The sequence below is a fragment of the Chlamydotis macqueenii genome, chromosome 19 (genome assembly GCF_036417535.1).
Source record: "Chlamydotis macqueenii isolate bChlMac1 chromosome 19, bChlMac1.mat, whole genome shotgun sequence".
NCBI classification, from domain to species: Eukaryota; Metazoa; Chordata; class Aves; order Otidiformes; family Otididae; genus Chlamydotis; species Chlamydotis macqueenii.
The window spans coordinates 3,095,317-3,116,478 of record NC_141574.1 but is presented as its reverse complement, the minus strand read 5'-3'; the positions used below and the strand labels follow the sequence as shown (position 1 = coordinate 3,116,478).

Sequence of the window (21,162 nt, the reverse complement as noted above, 5' to 3'; positions counted from 1 at the left end):
AGAGGATCAGACAGACACTGTAAGTAAATGCGCTTGAAACAGTGGATGGCCTGCCCTAGGCCGTGCTAGCAAACGGCCATCATTTGGGAGATAAGACGACAAGGAGAGTTCTGGCTAAGAAGCTTTTCTTCTGATAAACTGAAGGTTTACGGAAGTCTCATCAATGCGAAGGGCTCCGATCATATTTCAGTGTACCAGTGATGATTATGTCAAGGGGTGAGATTAAGACAGGAATGTGAAAACACTAGGTTTTCCAGTCTGGTAAAGACATTAGGCCTGTCACAAATAAAATTCTTGCAAATTACTCCCACAGATTATCAACAATTTTTTTTTGTTATGTATCCTGATTGTTAAAATAGTTGTTTAATGCAGAAATATCAACAACTTCTGTAAAGGTAATGGACATATTACCAACAACGGCAAAACGTCAGCATTAATAAGTATACAAATGAAGTCAGACTCTTGTATTGTCTTCTCTTTGACTGCTGCAGTGCAGGCACAGAAGAAAAACAGCAGATGCCTCGGACAGCTGGCACTTGAATACATCTGTGCTTATGCATCACAACTATCACCTCTTCACAGATTTGCTAGCTATGACTCACACCATTTAGAAAAGCTCTGTGTCAAATGTTTGCATACAGAGACAAACATACTGTGCAAAACACACACACTTTTTACATGAGGGGAAAAAAGGAGGAGACTGATGGGCCCAGCACGAGGCCAACATTTTCTGTGCCTAGGAAGATTTTACTCTGCCTGCTCACAAGTGTTCACTTTTCTCCCCACTCTGCCACATGATGAACAACATCCTGCTCAAAGGGACAACGGACACCAATTACAGAATGGCTCATGAGTCCAGAAAGAGGAAAAAAAAAGTTTAAGAGGTGTAAAACTGAAATAGAGCTTTTGGTGAAAAAAAATCTGACCACCAGGCCTTTATAAGTCATTTTCAAGTTAATTCTGGCATTTAAAAAAATCATCTCAGGGTGGAAGCTGTTTGGCCAACTTAGTGTATCATTTTATATTTTATATCATCTTCACTAGGGCTAGAATCTTCAGAAAAAGAAATCAAGGGAAGCATCTCCATCTCCCTACTGTTTTGTACTCCACAGATATACAACACAAGCTTGGTGAGATAGACAACGATGTCACTTGGGAACAATGACAGAACTTATGGCATTGTAACACATTTCGGTAATAAAATTGCTAAAATAATAATTACAACCTTCATTAGGGAAAAGCATACAGTTAAACAGGACACTTAGAATAAAAGTATTTATCACCTATACTCCTTTATACAGGCCCTGCAAATTTCTTTTGGAAAACAATAAATTAATTACCACTAGCAGCCAATGTGTTAATGTATTAAAATGACAAAATGAATGAAAAGGTGAAATTGTATCGAACTATCAATGAGATCACATGAAGAGATCACACGTTCACACATCCAGCAAATCTAGAAAGAACGATCACTTCTCAAGAATGTGACATTACAAGGATTCCAAGCTGTACCAGGATTCCAAAGCGGCTATCAAAGCCTGTCAGAAAAGGGTTAGTTAACCTCAGCATTTGTTAATTTGGTTGCTATGCCTTGATGTCCTTTTGTAAAGACGATGTAGCTGTCCACAGACAATCACGACAGCATTCTGTACCTGGAGTCTCTTTTTGGTAAGCTGACTTCACACGATGGAACAGGGGAAATAGCTTATTTCCAGCTGCTCTGTATAAACCCATCCTCGCCGGAGGTGCCGCTCCGCAGTACGCTGCACGTCCCTCTCGCCTGCTGAAACTGCATTACAACAAGCTCCATCTTTCTCTAATTACACCAAGAATTACATTACATCTGCCTTGTTCCACAGCCTTACAAGGCAGTTTCCTTCTGTATTTGCTCAGAACAAATATTGCACATATTAGCAGTAGGCTTTCTGGAGTAGTGACTGCTTTCTTTGTCTTTTATAGATTCCACATTAAAAAAAAAAAAAAAAAATTTCTTCTTCTTCCATCATATATTGACCATCCTAATGTGCAGGGCAACATAAAGAGTTTTGTATAACGAAAAGAGTTTTAAAAACTCGCACTGATCAGCATACTTGACCTAACATATCACAAAAAAAGTCTTTCATTTAATCGCTGTTCCTGTTTTCACACTTCCAGGCATTATCTGGCAACTAATTTAAACAGCATTCAACAAATTCATATTTGAATTTTATGGGATTTATGGGATTTCTATGGGATTTATGGTATGAGTTACTGCACAGTATACAGGAGCAGGCTAACATCATCTCTACTGACCTCAAGAGAACGATGTTCATCACCTTCTGAAGCTAGATACAAAAAACTCAGATATGACAATAATTACAAAAAATGTCTTGCTAAATGCAGCTGACTAATTTATTTTATTAAAGATTAAAATGGTACCTGTTATTGCAGCAGCTAGAGAACACTGCTTCCTAGCAGCAGTGCTAGGAAAATGCTACTTCCATACCTTGGAGGCCAAATCTTGCTTTCCTTACACACACGAGTACCAACTGATTGAAAAAAGCGACAAATCTGCAAATTGGAATTACATTCCCTGGGAAATGCTCGTAACATTTAAACCCAGAGAAGCTTCAAGCCTTCTACCACATATTATGCAGATCAGTAAATTTAACAGTTGTCACTAAATCAGCTTCAGAGAACAAGTCATGTACTTCCAGTCAAAAGCAATTTGACTTTTATCATAACAGTCATATAGTTAGCACTAGTTTACACAAAAATAAAATTATTAATTTGAAAAAATCTGGCAATTATTCTGTCACAATTTGTTACCTTTAAAGTTTTGATTCAGAAGAAGAAAAAGCTTTATTGTAACTTCAGTGTTTTGAAACTAGTTCAGGTGACTGGTTTTATTAGTCTATTCTGAAGTACAATTTAGTTTTCAAAAACATGACCTTTCACTCTTTCTAAAAATACAATCATTAGCGTACATCCACTACTGCACTGCAAGTTCCCAGACTTCCATCTCATTCTCCTACGGCCACACTCCTACCTCTCCTCACCACTCTAATGTATTCCTCTTGTGAGGCTTCATTGGTTTGCATGCAATTTGCAGTAATAGTTTTTACAAGCCCAGCAGACCCAACATAGAAAACAGTCTTGTTTTTATTTACTTTTGGTATCTTTAAGAAGAGGTAAAAATATTAAAACTTGTACTGAGCTCATACTCAAAAAACCTAATAGCACAATAACCTCTCACTAGGCCAAGCTTTAACAACCTGTGAGAGTTTAAAAAAGATAAAAAATATTAGATATTAAGTTGTCAGGTCCCTTAAATGGAATATAGTTTAAAAAAATATTTTACAGAAGACAACTTATTTCATTGTCAAGTCAGAAGGGACCATGACATCACCTAGACTTCCTGTCTGATGCAGGCCATTAAGCTTCACCTAGATCTCTATTTTATACCTCGCTCAAATGCTTTAAAAGCAATTCAGCCCTGGCACTGAACAGCACATCAAATACAGAAAACAGGAGAGAAAATAAGTGACAGCGAGTCGAAGGAACTGGCTGGACAAGGCATGCCCAAATGGTCTCTACAGCAAGCTACACCAGATCTTTACCAGTAAGTTACTGGTAAAGAAAAAGCTACTTCCATACAGAACTGAGGAGAACCCTGACAAAGACACAAATCCAAGTTTCTAAACAGCAGTGAGTGGTTAAGACTATCCAGTAACCTGTTCTCTGATGCTTCATACAAGGGGAAGAAATGCAAAACAAAACCAGAGCACTCAGTACAGAGTTAATTAATTGTATACTGGAAAAATTCCTTCCTGAACCTTCACACTGGAAAGCTGAAGCATGAGATTTGATTATGATCTTTGTAGTAATATTATTAGCACGTTGAGACCACAAAGGCAATTCTGTTCTCCTCGAGGCCCCTGAAGAAGGTTTGCTCAGATTAACAGATTTCAATACTAGAAGGATCATCATCTCTTTCCAGGCCATGCACAAAATGTCCCAGAAGCTCAAAGAAATTATTTTTTACCAAGCAACCTAATCTTGTCTTAAAAGACTTGGAGTAACAATGAGTCCTCTATTTTCATAGTAAATTGTTCCAACATTTAGATCATTTTATTTTTATGAAATTACTCATTATTGCAAGATAGAACGTATACATATTCTGCTTTTCAGCTTTTATGTCTCTGTCAACAACACAAAAAAGCTCACTGCATTCAGTTATCTTTTCCACAAGTCAGTAAGCACCCAAAGCAATCCAGCCACTAACCAATCTGCAATAAAGTGAGAAAGATTTTTAAGCCTTATGTTGTAGGGTTTGTTTTCCAGTCCTAGCACATATTTGCAGTCCTCCTCTGAGCTCTCTTCAGTGTTGCAGTATTCTCACCTTCTTCCTGAAGGATGCATACCAGAATCAAAACTCTTAAACAAAAAAAATCCAAGGATTGTATTATATATTCCTTAAACACCACTGCAGAAAAAAAGCTTTCATTAAGACTTTCACCATCTAGTCCCCCAAAACTCTCTAGCTCTCTGCATCCCAACTTTTCACAATAACAGTTTGAAAACTCAACTCTGTAAGTAATTTTCTTGCTTTCATTCACGGTACTTAATAAATTCATTCAAAAATCAGGAAAAGCAGAGTAAGATTTCTGAGAAAGTGACACTTCCCAAAAATGTGTCTGTAGCAGCGAAACACAAAGCAGCAGAGACGTTTTAACTGTACCACAAATTGCAAAAACAACATGGAAACACTTAGTTTTAAATAAGAAAAACCTGTACCGAACTCAGACACGTTACTAAATCTAATCTTTTACACACAAGAGAGGAAATTATTTGATACAGCGTTAAAACATTTGTGTTAAATACCAAGAGACACAAGCTTCACTCTTGTATTTTCCTCAAGTGTTTGGACCAAGTCAGTCTAGTGAAAAAAGTTCCAACCTATCCTCTTACCTCACCACCTTTGCAGTCTCACAGGCACATAACAAAAATACTTTCTAAAAGCCATCAACTTTGCAGAAACCATCTTGTTACAGGTAAACTACAAGTCTCAGCCTGAGTATCAAAAAAAAAGACACACCAAAAGAAAACCACATTGTTTGCTCATGTGTGGAAAGAAAAAAAGACGAGACTTGTGCGATTGTGCCAAAATGACCACTAGACAAAAAGCAGTACAGCCGTCTGTGTGTACAATATGCAAGTAAACCACTGATTTTTTGAACAAAGGAAGTAGATAAAAGGTGAACTAACATGGTACCAGTTCCTGTGCAGCATTATGTCAGGTAGAGAGAACAAAGATGCAATGAACTGGGAACAGAAGAACCACTCCCTTCAAAATTTCTTGAAAAATATCAAAACAGTATCTAAAGTGTTGATCCCTACATCTTAGCAATGCTAATGTCTAAAAATTGCATTTATCATTTCCCCTTCTACTGTTCTGATTTCAAGGACAGGAGTATTTTGTTTCTGTAATTTCAAAAGCGAGGCATTTCCTCGCCGTGTAGAGGGCTAACCGCTGGGGGACTCCGGACTGACCCGGGAAGGGCTGCTCTCCGTCTCCGTGCTTAACTCAGGTCATGGCCTGGGAGAGAACCTGAGGCCCGACGGTGGACGGCTGGGCATGAAGGTTGTAACCCACTGCAGGAAAACCATCAGCATCTTGTTTTTCCATCTCTGCAGTGACAGAAATCTCCATCCTCAGGTGAAAATAACTGTCTTCTACTGCAAGATGTGGTACTGTATAAACCTTTCCTGCTTACAGATAAATTTATGTTATCATAATTAGCTGGCCCAGTATAAATTAATTCTGTAAATTATAGAAGACAAATGTGTTAAGCAACCATCTTATGTCATATCTACTTAAGCCAAAATTATGTCCCTTTTGTCTTTAGCAAAAGCAATCTTGAAAAGCTAAATTTCATTAAAAGGCAAAACTTTAACTAAATAAATTACATTGCCACGTGATTACAAACTTTTATAACACTGTTCAAATAATACTTAATGGTAATAGCACATGAAAATAAGCTTATCGTAAAGCAAGTTAATTCTCTGCCTCCATGTCTGTCCTCACGCATATGTTACCACTTGTAAGTGGTTTTAAAGCGTTCTACCCAGTCCTGTATACATTGTCCTTTTCAAAGGCAACCACACATATTTTGATAACCTATTAACTTTTCATCAGTTTAATTAAAGCTATGACAAAAGATATCTACCTTTAGCAAAACATTAGCAGCAGCATACCTTTGGCAGAGATTTCAGAACTTTTTATTAGAAGTCAATTTCATGCCAGGGAACTGCTATGCTGTTTACTTCTGTACTCTCCATATGGCTAGCTAAGGTAATGAATTAACTTAGTATCTGGAATTCACACATTTTGAGAAAAAAAAAAAAAAAAAAAAAAAAGGAGTTGTTCTCTGTCTACACATATTTCACTCTCTGTTCTATTACAGAAGATTACAAGCCTCAGTTTCTTCCATCAGACCTCTGTTTTCTGTTGGCTTCCGAGTCAGCTTCTCGTCCATTGTTCTATCCTTATTTATCGGTTCACTAGCTGGTATTTGCCGTCGAGTGTCAGATACGGAGACTCCTGTGAAGCTGTTCTAATTACCGTCCCACGAATCTGTTGTCAAGTGCTGCCTGTAAGTGGCAAGGCCAGCGCTGCCCTCCAGGAGATTAAGTGCATCCACTCACCACAGCCGAGCACCATGTACATACCAACGCGTGCACCACAACCGCGTTAGCACAGCCGCGTGAACATGTGAGACACTTCACAAAAACACATGTCCTGATTCCAAAAGTTTATTATCTAAAAGGCACTAGAGGAAAAATAGAGGTGGCAGGGGAAAAAAAAAAAAAAAAAAAAAAAAAGAGTCTGCGTTGCCTTAATAATGTGGCAAGCAAGATGTCGGAACTCAGTATTTAACACTGAGTCACGACCAGGCAGGGCATCGTAACTTCAGAAAACAATACAAAGTCTCATACCTGGGGAAAACAGTGGCCAGCCCATTTTTTTCAAGTTCAGATCTGAGAGTTTCTGACACATTTCAAATGCTCAAAGCTAAGTACTACAGGCCCAACCTGCAGTTATGTTAAACTGTATAGTTCCAGACATTGCTATTCTATTTAAAAGCGGTCAAAAGAAGCCCTTGGTTACAATCAGTATCTAGAAAAGTTTTACCTTAAATATATTTAAGAATGTTCCATTTTGTTGATAAGTACAAAATTATTACCTACGAGAAGTTCAATCGGGGGAAAAAAACCCAAGTATCTACTATCAGCAAATTCATCTGGAAATTAATACAGCTTTCTGTAACAAAAAACCTGCATACTACTCTTCTAGCATAAAACACTGCATCTTTTTATTTAGAGAGATCAGAATACATGAAAATAATCACCAAAGAAATAAGCTTCCAAAACAAAGTAGAAAGCATATACCAGATTTTAAACTGTTCTCAGTTTAATCTGAAAGTTAAATACAGCTACATTTAGTTACGCTGCTAAGAGATAAATATGGAAAAAGAGAGGGATGGGAACAAAGCTTTAATATAAAATGATTGTCCACATAAAAGCTACTTAAAGGGTTTTTTTCAAACAAATTAAAAAAACAACATTAAAAACAGATAGATGGCTGTGGGGAGATCTACCACTCTATAAATGTGCTTTGCACATTCACTTAAAAAAACAAACTAGCATAAGGATTAATTAATTGTTCCTAACATTTTACTTAAAACTGAAATATCAAAACAAGTATGATTACATTTAAGACATGTTTCTACAGCCAAAAGGCAGTAATTCTCTCATCAGAAAATATGAAAAAGGTATATCGAGTGTTTACAGGTGATACAATACCATTATTGGAATTGAGAACCCATTACGCTGAACTTGGCGTTCAAGCATTTTCAGGACATGTACTCATGTAACTTTATGATGTTTTTCTTGTACAATTAATAGAAATGCAGATACATGGACTCCTGCCATCCCTAATGATCAAAACATTCATTTCAATGCAGTAAAAACCCAGCCTACTAAAGGGCAATGCAGATAAACACTTCCTCACCAGTTTTGCACATTGCCATCATCTGCAACTCCAGGTTGCTCAGCTGCGGCTGCGGATACAACGAGGTTACTCTCAATCACGTACCCTTGTTCCTATGACAGGCAAAACCCCTGACTGAATATCGAATGGAAAGTTGTTTCCACTCTTGGGGCTGTATGGGGGAAGAATCTAAAAATACAAATTTTCTTGACAGTCCTGGAACAGATGTTTTGAACTGATGGAGGGAGGTCATGTTTCTTTTCAGTTCAGAGTATTTTTGACAGCCATTATGTCCATTTGTGTTCAATCAAATCAATAGCTGCTTTGCTGCCTACCTGTAGTCAGGGCGGCAGAAAGACTGTGTTGTACCTCAACAAGAGGAGGAAAAATTAAGACTAGGTTTTATCAACATATTGGTATTATCGTAACAGATACTACAAGAACAGTACCATCCGTTCAAGGAGAAAAATAAAAGGGAAGGGGAATTCTTCAAAATATTAAAATGCTTAGCAACCTCCAAATCACTCTTCAGCTTTGGCAGCAGATGGCTCTTCCCACATTCTGCATTACCAGCAGTATGTAACATGTTTCTACTATTGTATTTTCTGCCCATAACAACATTACTCAAGCTCATCATTAGAAGAGACTTTCTAGATTTGGTTTTTTTTTTTTTTAATTTCAAAATGCATGAAGCCAAATAAAGCCACACAACAGCCTACAACCTACCTTTATGTACCGCAGCATGTTGTACTACATTGCTTCGTTCCACGGCATGTGGCACGCCCGTCGCTGAAGTGTAAAATATAGCACAAGCTGGCTTTTCAGCTGTGGTACGCTTTTGCGGAGAGACTAGAGTGTGACACACTTTCCACTTCACTGAGACATACCACATGTTACAAAACATAGCTGTCCCATCATATTTCCAGTTAGTTAATACAGGAAGATTAGCGGCGTCTCAAGAGATTTGTTTATCTACAAGGCTTACTTGACCATAGCTATCACTGAGGAAAAATACATCTGGAGCTCCACTTTTCAGATCAGAATAATTTTTTTCTGGTATTTTCTGGACTAGATTTTCTTCTTGAGTGTAACCAAAAAGTCCTTTTATATAAAAGGTATTCATTCTATGAACATATGCCTATGCCTGACCAGAAAAATCTCTGTAAATCTTGGAGAGCATAACCAAAGATTAACTTCCAAGTAGAATACAACTGCATTTCTGTCATACATCTGTCAAAGAATAATTAGTCTCTCTGTGATCAGCTGATTAACATTTCCTCCAAAAATACAGAATGAAAAAAATTTAAGAGCTGTCTTGCCCTTCTTGCTGTCAAACGAAGGCAAATTCACCACTCAAATAAGTGTATGTGATTTGTATTGTAATAAATCCTACACCGATCTTCCAGATCATACAAGATGGACCGAAATAAAAAATGTAGAAGCTTTTTGCATATCAAGAGACAGATGCATGTTACTGCTTAATAAAAAAATATCAGATTTCTGGGAGCACAACACTGAGAGCAAATTCATGCTGAAGCATCTCTGCTACAGCCAGATTTCACCAGAACCCAACCAGAGCATTTTGCGGAGCCATTTACACCCTTACAGCGCCAGATTTTAGAAATTGACAATATATATATAAAACTCCAAATCAATACCAAAGTTTTTTTTCTTTATTCTGAGGCAGTATTTATTGACTCTACTTTCTGACCAACGGCATATCAGAAGATAGCACAGTTAACACAGACGGCAGTTGATTATGGCAGCCTATGCACACCAGTTCTATATATTTGAGACACTGTCACATTTAACAAAGCCAGAATTCTACTAAAAGCTAAAAACAATCTAAACTGAGAGTCAACAGAACTCATTGTTCTGAAGTGCATTACAAAGTTTCTTCAAAACCAGACTAAGTCTTTGCTCAGCTGTTGTGAGAGTGTCGTGCTCCTCTGCAATCCGTGTAGGTTTAAGACTCCAACTTGCGTGCGACTGAACACTCCATAATCAATATTTACAGGGTGGTTTTACCTGAAACTGTTAACATGGTGAAACTATTACGAAGGTCCAAATATTTTATCCTGTTGATTCTTGTAACGAATTCCTTTAGATTTCAGATTTTTTTTTCTTTTCTGTGCTTTGCCTTATGATTCACAGCTCTGACAGGCCTATTGACATCCTCTCATCTCACTCGTAATTACCACCAGCAAAGGCCAAATTAAGCAAGCAGCTCCACGCCTGCCTGCTGCGTCATCCCAGCCCCCACGTAAAACCACTTTTTGGATTCAACATTAAAGACAAAACCCTGTAGCAACCTGTTTTATCTAAAATAGGTTTGCCATTGGTGTCATTAACAACATCAGCAAAACCGAATGGGATTGTGCAACACTTCATCACCTCTGTATTAAGTAGCCTCTGCCTCAAACCGCATGACAGCAGCCATCATACCACATCTTTCAGTTGCTTATGAGTCTGCTAAACCTTAATTGTTTATACGCTAGTATATGGCTCAAATTACAATTTTTGAGAAGCTTGAAAACAATTCTACTTCGAAGAAAGAATTAGAGGGATTTGGAGTGCAGATGACTGAAGTTGAGCAGAGATAAGCTTAGATCTCACTTGAAAAGCACTGTGAACAACAAAGCCTCTACCTGGTTCTGGGCACATCAGGTAGGCCAAAATTTTGACAAGTGTCCATTAATTACCTTTCTTACATCTTACTTGATTTAATTTATGGCTTGACATGGCAGGCCAGATGTGTAGAATTTTCACTGCAACTGAATTCACTGACAGCTGGTTTGAACACACGAAACAGTACGTGAAAAGAATTACTCTGAACAAGGAGCCCCATGAAGAGTAAAACCAATAGCCTGATTTTCTTTGAACTGGCCGTAACATTGAGATCCTATATGAATTACTTACCATAAAAAAAAAAAAAACATTAGCTTATATTACAGCCTTTTCCTCAGTGAAGCCACTGGTATAGCCACTTCCTTTACCAGACTACTTTTCATAAAATTCAGAGGAATCTCAGTTAAAAGCGACTGATGTCGCACACAGAAACACTGCATTCTCACCACGGAGACGGTCACCTAATACAGCAGATGCTGAAATGGGAGAGATGGTCCTTCAAATTCCGCAGGCAGAGTTGACTGAAACTTTCAGTGTTATTTTCTTAATGCCTAATTGGTAAAATTAGATAATTATACTGTACAAATATTCTATTAATAATTTAAATCACAATTAATTTTAAAAATAACTTTGTGAGCAACCAGCCAAAAATGCAGCAAGGGGGTCTCCTCAGGCGGTATTCTGAATACATTACCTAATCAGAATTTAAAAAAAGAAAGGATTAAGCAAGGTTTTTTTAATAAGAACATACCTTACAGGTTTTTCACAAAGAAAGAGCCTTCTAAATCTCTATTTTGAACTAATGAAGAAAAATTTACTGTATTATGTATTCTAAAATTTTAAAATTTTAAAGCTACCAAAATACATTCCTTCTGCTTCAAAAGCCAGATCAGATCGAAAGAAAAAGAATAATTATATCAGATTTCTAATGCATTCCACTTATTGTGTTTTAATTGTCTTTTTCCTCACTTCAGAGATTTAAAAGAATCAAATGCATAAATGAATGCTTGAGGTCAGCAAACTCCCTTGACTTTTCCTCTGTATGTTAAACATTAGTGAAGGAAAGAAAGAAAAGAAAAAGGACAAGAAGGACTCCGGAGAGACCACTGTAAGACCAAAAATGGCGTTTAGTAACAGATGCAAAGGTCAAACACTGCCAACCAAAGTTGTAGTGAATTACACAAGTGGCAGCAACTGTGTCACAATACAGATACAAGGGCTGTAAGTCAGTGCAGTTTGTAATTAGCTGCTCACACTACGGGCATGAAGTGACAGTTGTTATTTAGGAAAAAAACATATTAAATAGCATCTTCTGTGAACTGATTGAGAACTCAGTATCCGATGGTGTTGGCATCCTCAGAAAAAGAGAACAACTTAAATCATCCTGAAATTTTTAACTGTTTTGCAGTGTACTTTTAAATCCTTCTTACAGTATATAACATAGGAATAACCCTAAAACACGTAAGAAAAGAAAACAGAATCCTGAACTGTCCGCTGGGTCTATGTCGCATTGATTTATAACAGTTATTTCTAAGACAGACAAAAACACACAGATGCAAACAATTACTCTATTTTTGTAGGCAACAAGTGAGGTGGGTGGTAACTGAGAAATTTTGAAAAATCCTGTCACAATATTCCATTTTTTCTTAAGTAACCCTCATCACACAACAAACGCTCGCCACATCAGAGACTTTCCAGGGCCTGAAGGGCCGCTTTGATTCCAGACCGCTGCAGGCATTAGCGGGGACGTAATTAGGGTAAAAAGTTCAACCACAGTTCCATGTCTAGAGTGCTGCCAGAAATAAATTTCCTCTCGTTCACTGGTTTCTGCTGTACCCTCCCTGAGAAACATATTGAAAACACATTTATCTTTGTAGAGTTTGTTCCTCTTCTAATTAACTTTATAGCGTTTACAGTATTTAATAATTTAAAGTGGAATTTAAAGTGGCCCTGGAACCAGCAGCTCTGCCTGTAATGGCGCTGTGCATTATCTTTTCCCTGTAGTGCTGCTTTTGACAAGTTACTCAAGGAAGGGTATGTGCTCCAGCTGGTTTTATCTGGCTGTGCATTTAGCAAACGGCTACTTCCTTCCCTCCATCTCCTCCCTGTATCGTTACACGCGCAGGGGGTTGCAACAGCAGTACAACGAAACTATGCCTCCGCTCGGAAATCTGTTCTCCCAAACCTCCGCGCTGTCCCAAAGATCGCTTAGGAAAGGTTCATCTTCGTACAGCTTAGTAAATCAAAGCTTTATAAGGTCAAAACTACCCATAGTTCTCACCAACTGGTCAAAGCTTGACCCGAAATACTCATTTTCTTCCCCCCCAATTTTGATCCAAGACTAACAGTTCATTGTAGTTCAGAGGTTATTTCTCACTGTAGTTCACTCGGACAAACATTTGGAACATCAGAAGAACTCCAGATCTTTCCTACCCTCACTATTTACAAATGGAAACACTACCTTATTCCATTAAAGCTGTATCTCCTAGCATTTTAATCTGTGAGAAAATTCACGGAATTACCAGTAAACACTACAAGAACAGTTGAAGTACGTTAATATCACTACAGAAACAAGTTACAAGAAAAAACTCTGGGATCTGAAGAGCTCTTCTTAAAACAAAGAATGTTGCTATATTTAGCATGTAATGCAACAATCAAGTCCAACATCACTAAAAGGAATTTCAACTACTTTATTCAGGGGTTGCATCTCTCAGGATCTTAAAAGCTACCATACAACCTGTTAAGACTAAACTGATCTTTCCTACAACGACCAGAGAGGATAATGTTTTGCATCGGCTAGAACGGAAGGAAATCTTCGCGACGTACTGGTTGACAGGACAGCACACTCTGCAGTTAGTGATGCTTTACAGCTTTTGAACAGTACAAGAGCCTTTGGGACTCAATCCCTCAAAGAACACAGAAATGAGAGAGCTTTACCCAACTTTAAAGGTTCTACCATACTTTTTAGAATAAAAACAATTCAATTAAGTTTGCTCTCTAGAAATTTAAACTCCTACATCCCTGACAGTCTTCAAAAAATAAGACTGGGGAGAAAAAATATGACCAAGTTTTGCGCAGTCTTCAATAAAAGACCACAAATATTTAACGAACTTCTTGAAATCTACTTCATGGTGTCTGATACAATTGAAAATCATAACCATCTGTCCAACTCATTTTTATGTGCGATTTGAAAAAAACATGCTGTATTTTATCTTGAGCGGATATCAATGATATGCTATTTTATCTTGAGCGGATATCCCTTCGCACACTCAATTGCACAATTCAGTCCCTGGCACAGCCGGGTGAGTCCACGGCATAACCACTCCATTTGCAATGGCATTCCACTAAAAATATTCCGTGGAGAGTGACTGCGAGCAGTGTGAGAACTGTGAACGAGAACTTCATTCATCATCATTAATTTCCTTCTCTTGGGTGATCCTTCCAGAAAGCTTTGCTGTTTGTCTCTGACAAATCATTTCACAGTTAGCTGATTTTAAACATTAAAAGCCACAGACACTTTGAACTGGACACTGGATTTTAGCATTAACTAGTTACTTTGCCAGACAAGGAACAGGGTCATGTGATTTTAAAATATTAATGTGAGGAAAATATTAATGCTTTATTTGTTTCCATTCTTACTCATGTAAAGCTGCTTTCTACCTAAACCTTAACACTCCCATATACACATGTTAAACCTGAGTTAAGATTAGTAGGTTTTAATCTACAGTAGCCATGTTAATAAAGCATGCTTCCTGAAAATCTGCTGCCAATTGATTTGCCTTGTAAACTGATCAGCAGGGGGAAAAAAATGCTATCTAGCCAAAGTTACACATTTTGTTTGCTCCAACTACTCCTCCTTTTTTAACTCGCCCTTGTTTCCTTTCTCCACCCATGATTAAAAAAAGATTACCTCTTGCTTCTCATGCCCTTAGATGACCTCCATCCAATTCTTCAAGTCATCCAAACTTTTCCATCACTTGACACTAAATTAACATGTCTTTCTAAAAATATATGCTACGAACCTAGCACGTGCTACGGGCTGGCTACTGATTGAGGTCCTTTACTCTCTGTAAGTCTACTGGCCTTAAACTCTTACTTTGTAATCTTTGATAACCGATCTTCCAATTAGCTACACTCAAATAGTTACCTGATTATCATACATGCCTACATAAGATTTTGGCATAAATTCCTAATCTTTTATGCATTTATATTTGGCTATTTGGACAAAGGACAAGTGCACCAAAGCATCAGAAACTTTTTGTAAAGATAGCTCTGAGATCCAAGCTGCACTTAAAGGAGATCGTCAAGGTTTTTTTCCCCCCATCTCCTGCTGAATGATTCATTAACAGAAGATGAAATATTGCTATCCAGAAACATGGTTATTGGGACAAATCACTTACAAGATTTCTACCTTCTTTGTTTTGCTCTGTTAAGAGGGATGGGCAGCAGAATAAAGCAGTAGAGCAAGCGAGTCAGACCACAGTTCACGGCTAACCAGCCTCAGCAGCAAAGCTAACCTAAGAAATTCCTTCCTCTGCGCTCATTCCCACCTTCATGCTGCAATTGATTACATTCTCAGTGGCACCTTGCAATTTTGCATACAATTGTTCGTAAACCAGGTGACTGGAATAATCTGTATCATTAAAGAATAAAACTGGAGCTTTATTTTTTACTTGGATTATTTCTGTCATCTCCTTTTACTGCATGGCTCTACAACCAGCTGAAGTGACACAGCGCAGGGATGCAGAAAGCAGCAGCGCAGGGGCAGCAGCACAAGCAGATGAGGTGAGTAGGGATTTTAATTTGTCTTTGCTGCTAGACAGTGAATCACAGAACTATGGACTGAAGCCTACCCTGCTGTCAGTCCACAGTTGTACCGATACAATGCTTTAGCTAAACTGATATGTATTTCATTACAAGAATTTTGTCCCCTATGTATGATACACTGCTTAGCTAATAAGGAAAACAAAAACAAAAGAAAGAAAAAAAATCTCTGGAGTGGAAACAAAGTTTGGTAAGTCATAACTAAGCACGAGAGAGTAAATGCTTGAGTCATCAGAACGCTTGGCACTTGAGGAAAGGTAGATACTAGGGTTTAAAGTATTTAAAACGTTCTGTACTCAGGAGGGGTGGTTTCATATGTAAGACATTGCAATTACTCACCTGTCTTCCCTGCCCCCTTCTCCCTTTCTCTGCACCTACATTTTTTTTTTCTCCTCCTGGCATGGTCACAAAAAACATGGTAAAAAACCAGAATGTTTTATTAGCTTTCTTGTTACCTAGATCTTCTACTGCAGGGCAGGTTTGCAATCACTCTCAAAACCACTATTTCTTTCTTAATAATCTAAAATAAAACAAAATAATGCTGCTCAATTTCCCCTGAAACATCTCCATTAGCTAAAATGAAACATTTACTAAAATTAAAGATACTGGTACTTCTACATCCTAGCAGAACAAAAAGCACGTCTCACGTATTTCAGGCCTCTCTGCTGTGTTTGAAGGTGTTTTTCACATCCAGTATGTTCCAAACCAAGGTTTAACCAACCCATATGGGGAAAACAGGAATAGATTCCCATTTAACGTAACTGGTCTTATCCAGTTATCTTTAAAGTGAGTAGCTCTGAACAGCACATTGACTGGTTCTGCCATGCAGTTTTGCAGCCATCACTGCTACTTTTTTGAGGGGGAAAACCAAAATTTCTCTGTTCATTTTACAGATTACTAATCTTGATGTTTCACCAGCTAGAAAATCCATTAATATGTACCAAAAACCACCCATTCATTTTGTGTGTGTATAAAGATTTGTTTGTCTTATCACCAAGAACAAAGTAAACATGCCTCTACAAAACTCCACAAAAACACAATTTATGCAGAAGTTCTTTCCTTCTGGTTTTCCTTTAATTTGCAAATCTTGTAATCTAAGACTGAAGTTGACTGAACCAACATCTAAAACCAGCGCAGCAGTATCAGCCAAAAAACACAATCTGTTTCCCATTTATGTGTCAAGATTGCATCCTTTTTGGGGGCTGAGAAAAGTATTGTTTTGAAAAGATTATATAGTGAAAGCATGCTAGCCATTTCAGTCATTTTAACAGAAAAATGGAAAATTGACTTTTAAAATACAAAAATGCATGTACCAAAAGCTAGGCAGAAACTCAGATACAAGGCAAAAGTTTAGGAAACACAATTTCATCTTCCCTGGTAAGACACTCATTGTGGGGAACACAAAGATCGAGATTGGTGGCAAATCTCTTTACAGAACTTTTACATAAAGCAGGTGCCAGAAACTAATTTCAAAATGCCAAGGTACATTAAAATAAGTTTTTTAGAGTAAACTTTTTTAGAGCAAACATGACTCTCACAAAGAAATTAAGATTTTAAAACTAAGAAATATTAAACTGAAGCTTAAGGCCTTAATACTGATTTTCAAAGGAATTTAAGTCTTATCAGCATAATTATATCAATAACTACTGCATTCGGTTACACTGAAAAAGAGATGCAACTTACATGCCAAGTTATCCAGAAGTCAATTTCTAAGTTAATACATTGTTAAATCTTTGGGACACATACTAAAATTCAACAAGATATTTTTAGATCTGTCAAAAGTCTGTAATTCAGTAAAACACATGGGGATCTGAGGGGTAAACTATTTTATTTCTAAGTTACCAAAGAAATCTTTCACTCTATAAATTGCAATGAAAAAAATTTCAAAATTAAATATAAATCTGAACACTTATTTTAGGGAAATATTATTTTGCATAAAGTACTTTTATACCCATCTTCATTTCATAATGAAGGAAAGAAGTCTTAGCATAGTATGACAGACAAAATTATTTATTAATTTCTTTCACTTAAAGTGCACAGTACATTAGAGGGACTGTGAAAAGTACTGAAGTTATTTAACATACGAGATATTTTTGAAGTTATTAATTCATTACTACTTGAAACTTGTTTGAATTCCAGATTGACAAGCGTTCTACATTTAAAAGAACAGCTTTTGATCAAATTTCCCTCATTACAGCGTATTTACTTTACCGCTAAAGGGAAAGAGCAGAATTTCCTGACGGTAACCACTAATGCAGACTAGTGGGCAGAAGCAGGAAATCCCAGCTTCTAACCTGAATGTGTCAATATCTCATTGATACAGTCCTGAAAGGTAAAATACTTTAATGGTTTATCATCTTTAACACTTAAAACTTAGTAATGTGATTTCCATACATGCCAAATTTAAATTTCCCCAAGATTGCTGTGCATTTGAATATATGTACATGAGTCTATAAAATCACAAAAAGTATCAACCCGTTTCTAAGTATGATCACTCAACTACCACGCAGAACTGTGTGGGCACAGGATTAATGGCTCTTTAACACATATAGTTTCTTAAGAACAAGGATAGCTACTCCTAAAGTGTAATGAAGGTTTCATCATATCAGGTGTAAAACGCATTTATTCTTCACCCTCCATCCAAAAAATTAACAACTTCAAAGCATTTTCCAGAAGAGCTAGAGAAAATGGATTCTATACAAAAATTGGCAGGGAAAATAATTTAAATTAGAGTATTGCCCCCAGAAGCACCATGACCATACGTCATGGTGCCAAGCACCAGCTTTTCTGAAATGTTAACTGTGCCCCTTATTTATCAATAACAGAGAAGCACAATAAAAAACTTATTTGCAAACGTCAAAATTGCCAGGGAGGTTCCAGGAAAAGAGTAACAATGGCTGCAAAATTTGAGCACAGCAAGCAGAAGTCAGAAATTTTTTAAGAGCTGCTAGAGAAAATCCAAACATTCATCAAGGCTGAAGAAGTCAAACTAAAAAAAAGTAAATGATTTTGACAGATTTTAGACAATAACCTGGGTAAAATTTGAATGGGAGAACGCCCGAAGACTGCTGAAAGTAGCAGAATCACATCAGAAGGTCACACGTTTCTCCTCTAAGAAAGTGACAACCTGGTGTCCTAGCGAGGACGGGGATAAGGGCTGCGGCTGTGCCGATGGAATTGTTTTCTTTTGAGGCTGCATCTTGCAAAGATAATTGGCCCTACTCTCATAGCCATGTCCAATCTCAGTCAGGAAGGAAGACAACGTGGTTTAATGTACCAGCATAACAGACTGTGTGTTGGAAGACTTGCATTTCACATCTGGATCTGCTTTGGACTAGCTGTCTTCAAGAAAATAATTCAGTCTTTTAGACACTCCATTCACCTTTCTGTTCAGTTGGAAATACTTCAGTGCCAGTGCTACATGATTTCACTGATTATTTTACCTGCCATTGCAGTAGACGCAATAGGCCTCGTATTCCCTGCAGCATCAGTAGTGTGCTGGCAGCAGCAGTATTTCATGCCATAGGCAGCATAATCTCCAAAGCAGCTAAGGAGATGGCTGCAGAGAAAATATCAAGTGCTTTGGAATAAATGCTCTAGAATAAATGGAGTATTTTCTTCAGATGTATGATTGAACAAGTTGTTATGTCTGTCCACAACCATTAAGATACACAGGAAAGGATGTTAAGCAGAAAACCTCAAGTTAAGAATAGCACTAAAATTGTGTTTCAGGTTCAGAGGCTATTTGTGACACAGCTATTTTAGTGTTCTATGCAAATTCTTCTTTATCAACAACAATCATTATAGAAAAGTAATCAAATGACCCATGAACATAACAGAAGAATAAACAAGTGCAACACTTGACCCAATTCAAAAGGACTGCGACTCCAGTTGAGGGCAAACTATCAAAGCACTCTTAATCTGAAAGCTATTGGCAAAATACGTAATTTGCAAGGACTCTTTCAAAAATAACTTGCAATGAGCAGTAAATGTAGAAAAGTGTTATAGAATTTTCTGTTGCAGGTTTACCACCATGAGCAAACTGGTTCTTTACTAAATGGGTAAACAAGAGCCTGTAGCACAGTCATTTTTTCAATGATATGCTAGTCTTCTGGTCACAGTAGAAAGTCTGATTTTAAAACCTTCTATTTGCAGATATTTAACTACAGATAAGTAGTAACACAAACCTGCCCATTCATTTCGAAAACATGAGCTTTTTTTTTGTAGAAAAGCTGAAACTACCAATAATTTTGAAGTATTTCCCATTAGCTGAGGAACACAATAACACAGGGAAAAGAATGTTCCTTATAGTTTGTTCATTTCTCAGATATCTCAGCTTCTAAAGCACAGGTATGAAGAAAAGGGTTTTTTCCCCATCCACCATATCCTTTACACATATAAATACACTGTTTGACTTCAGACAGAAATTCTTACAAGAGCAGGTTACACGCACTCCTATTTAGAAAAAGTTATTAACAAGATTACATACACGTTCGGGAAGGGAAAGGAGAAGAGGCACTATAAACAGTTTTTCAAGTTGTAAACACATCAACAGAAAGATTTCACTTCTCTATCCTATATGTTTTTTCCTTTTAAGCATTTAAGACAGGCAACATTAATATTCCACTTTACCACGGTAATAATACCTACAGAGACATTTACAGAGACTTGATAGCCTTCTGCCACACCCAGCTAGATTAAATTCTTAATTGCAAAAGGTGTGGCACAGAATTAGCCTTACTACTGTAAGAAGATCTACTTCAACTGTTCAGCCTTTGAATCGTTGTGTAGAGGATTACCCTTGAAAAGCAAATATTTTCCTGTAGGTATAGATATAAATCCTGTGCATCGTCTGAATCAACATAGCAAACAGACATAAAATATCTCAAGGCCCTCTTTTGTAAGAGGAGTGATACAACAATACTGTCCAGAGAGCACAAGACAAGACTGCTAACTCACTTTTCTAACTTAAAGAAGTAGATTTTACATGTATTTTGCTAATAAACAGGGAGTGGCTGTAACACTGAAATTGCTTGGTGCTTGTAATTCATGTGGTATATGACTGCTGCTTGAAAGCATCTTTTAATTACTTTTTAAGACACAGAGATTGCTTTAGACATTTCTCAATAATAATTCCGACAAGGATTAATATCAGAAAAGGCTAATCATAAAATTGGTATTACACTGAGAAAAAAAAATAAACTTAAAATACCTCTTCATATATTTTTTTATCAAAAGTCTCTATTTTTTATTCCTTTTAAAAAGCTTAAGTCATAAGCAAGCGTCTGCTGACACACTGAAAAAACAACTTTAAAAGCACTTCACAGCATTATCCCATGAGCAAAAAGGGAATAGAGCTGTAAAGACGTAATCTATGGGGTTTTTTTAGATGACATTACATTTTTATATACGACTTATTCACAAAAACATATTCTTACCCAGAAGATCCAATGCTTTTGCACACACCAAGAAGAGGCCGCTTCTCAGAAAAGTTATCACATTTCTGAGCACCTAATAAGAGGGAAAACAACAAAAAAAAAAAAATAAAAGAAAAAGCAAATCAGTATGTACTGTTTGTGTAACCTTTCAAAGTACAAGTGTGCATGCTGTGGGGGCCCAATATATTGGGAGGATATTGAATATATAACACAAAACTCACAGCCCGTACGAGATTAGTG

General features: G+C 37.2%; 1 protein-coding gene across 11 annotated transcripts in view; it reads right to left on the bottom strand.

Moving 5' to 3' along the window:
• BCAS3 (BCAS3 microtubule associated cell migration factor) overlaps positions 1 to 21,162 on the bottom strand; it is a 362,757-nt gene that overhangs the window by 315,585 nt on the left and 26,010 nt on the right. For all 11 annotated transcript variants that reach the window (XM_086762785.1, XM_086762786.1, XM_086762787.1 and 8 more), the window contains one exon: positions 20,923 to 20,995. In XM_086762785.1, coding sequence (XP_086618911.1) covers positions 20,923 to 20,995 — 73 coding nt within the window. The remainder of the gene's footprint in view (positions 1 to 20,922; positions 20,996 to 21,162) is intronic.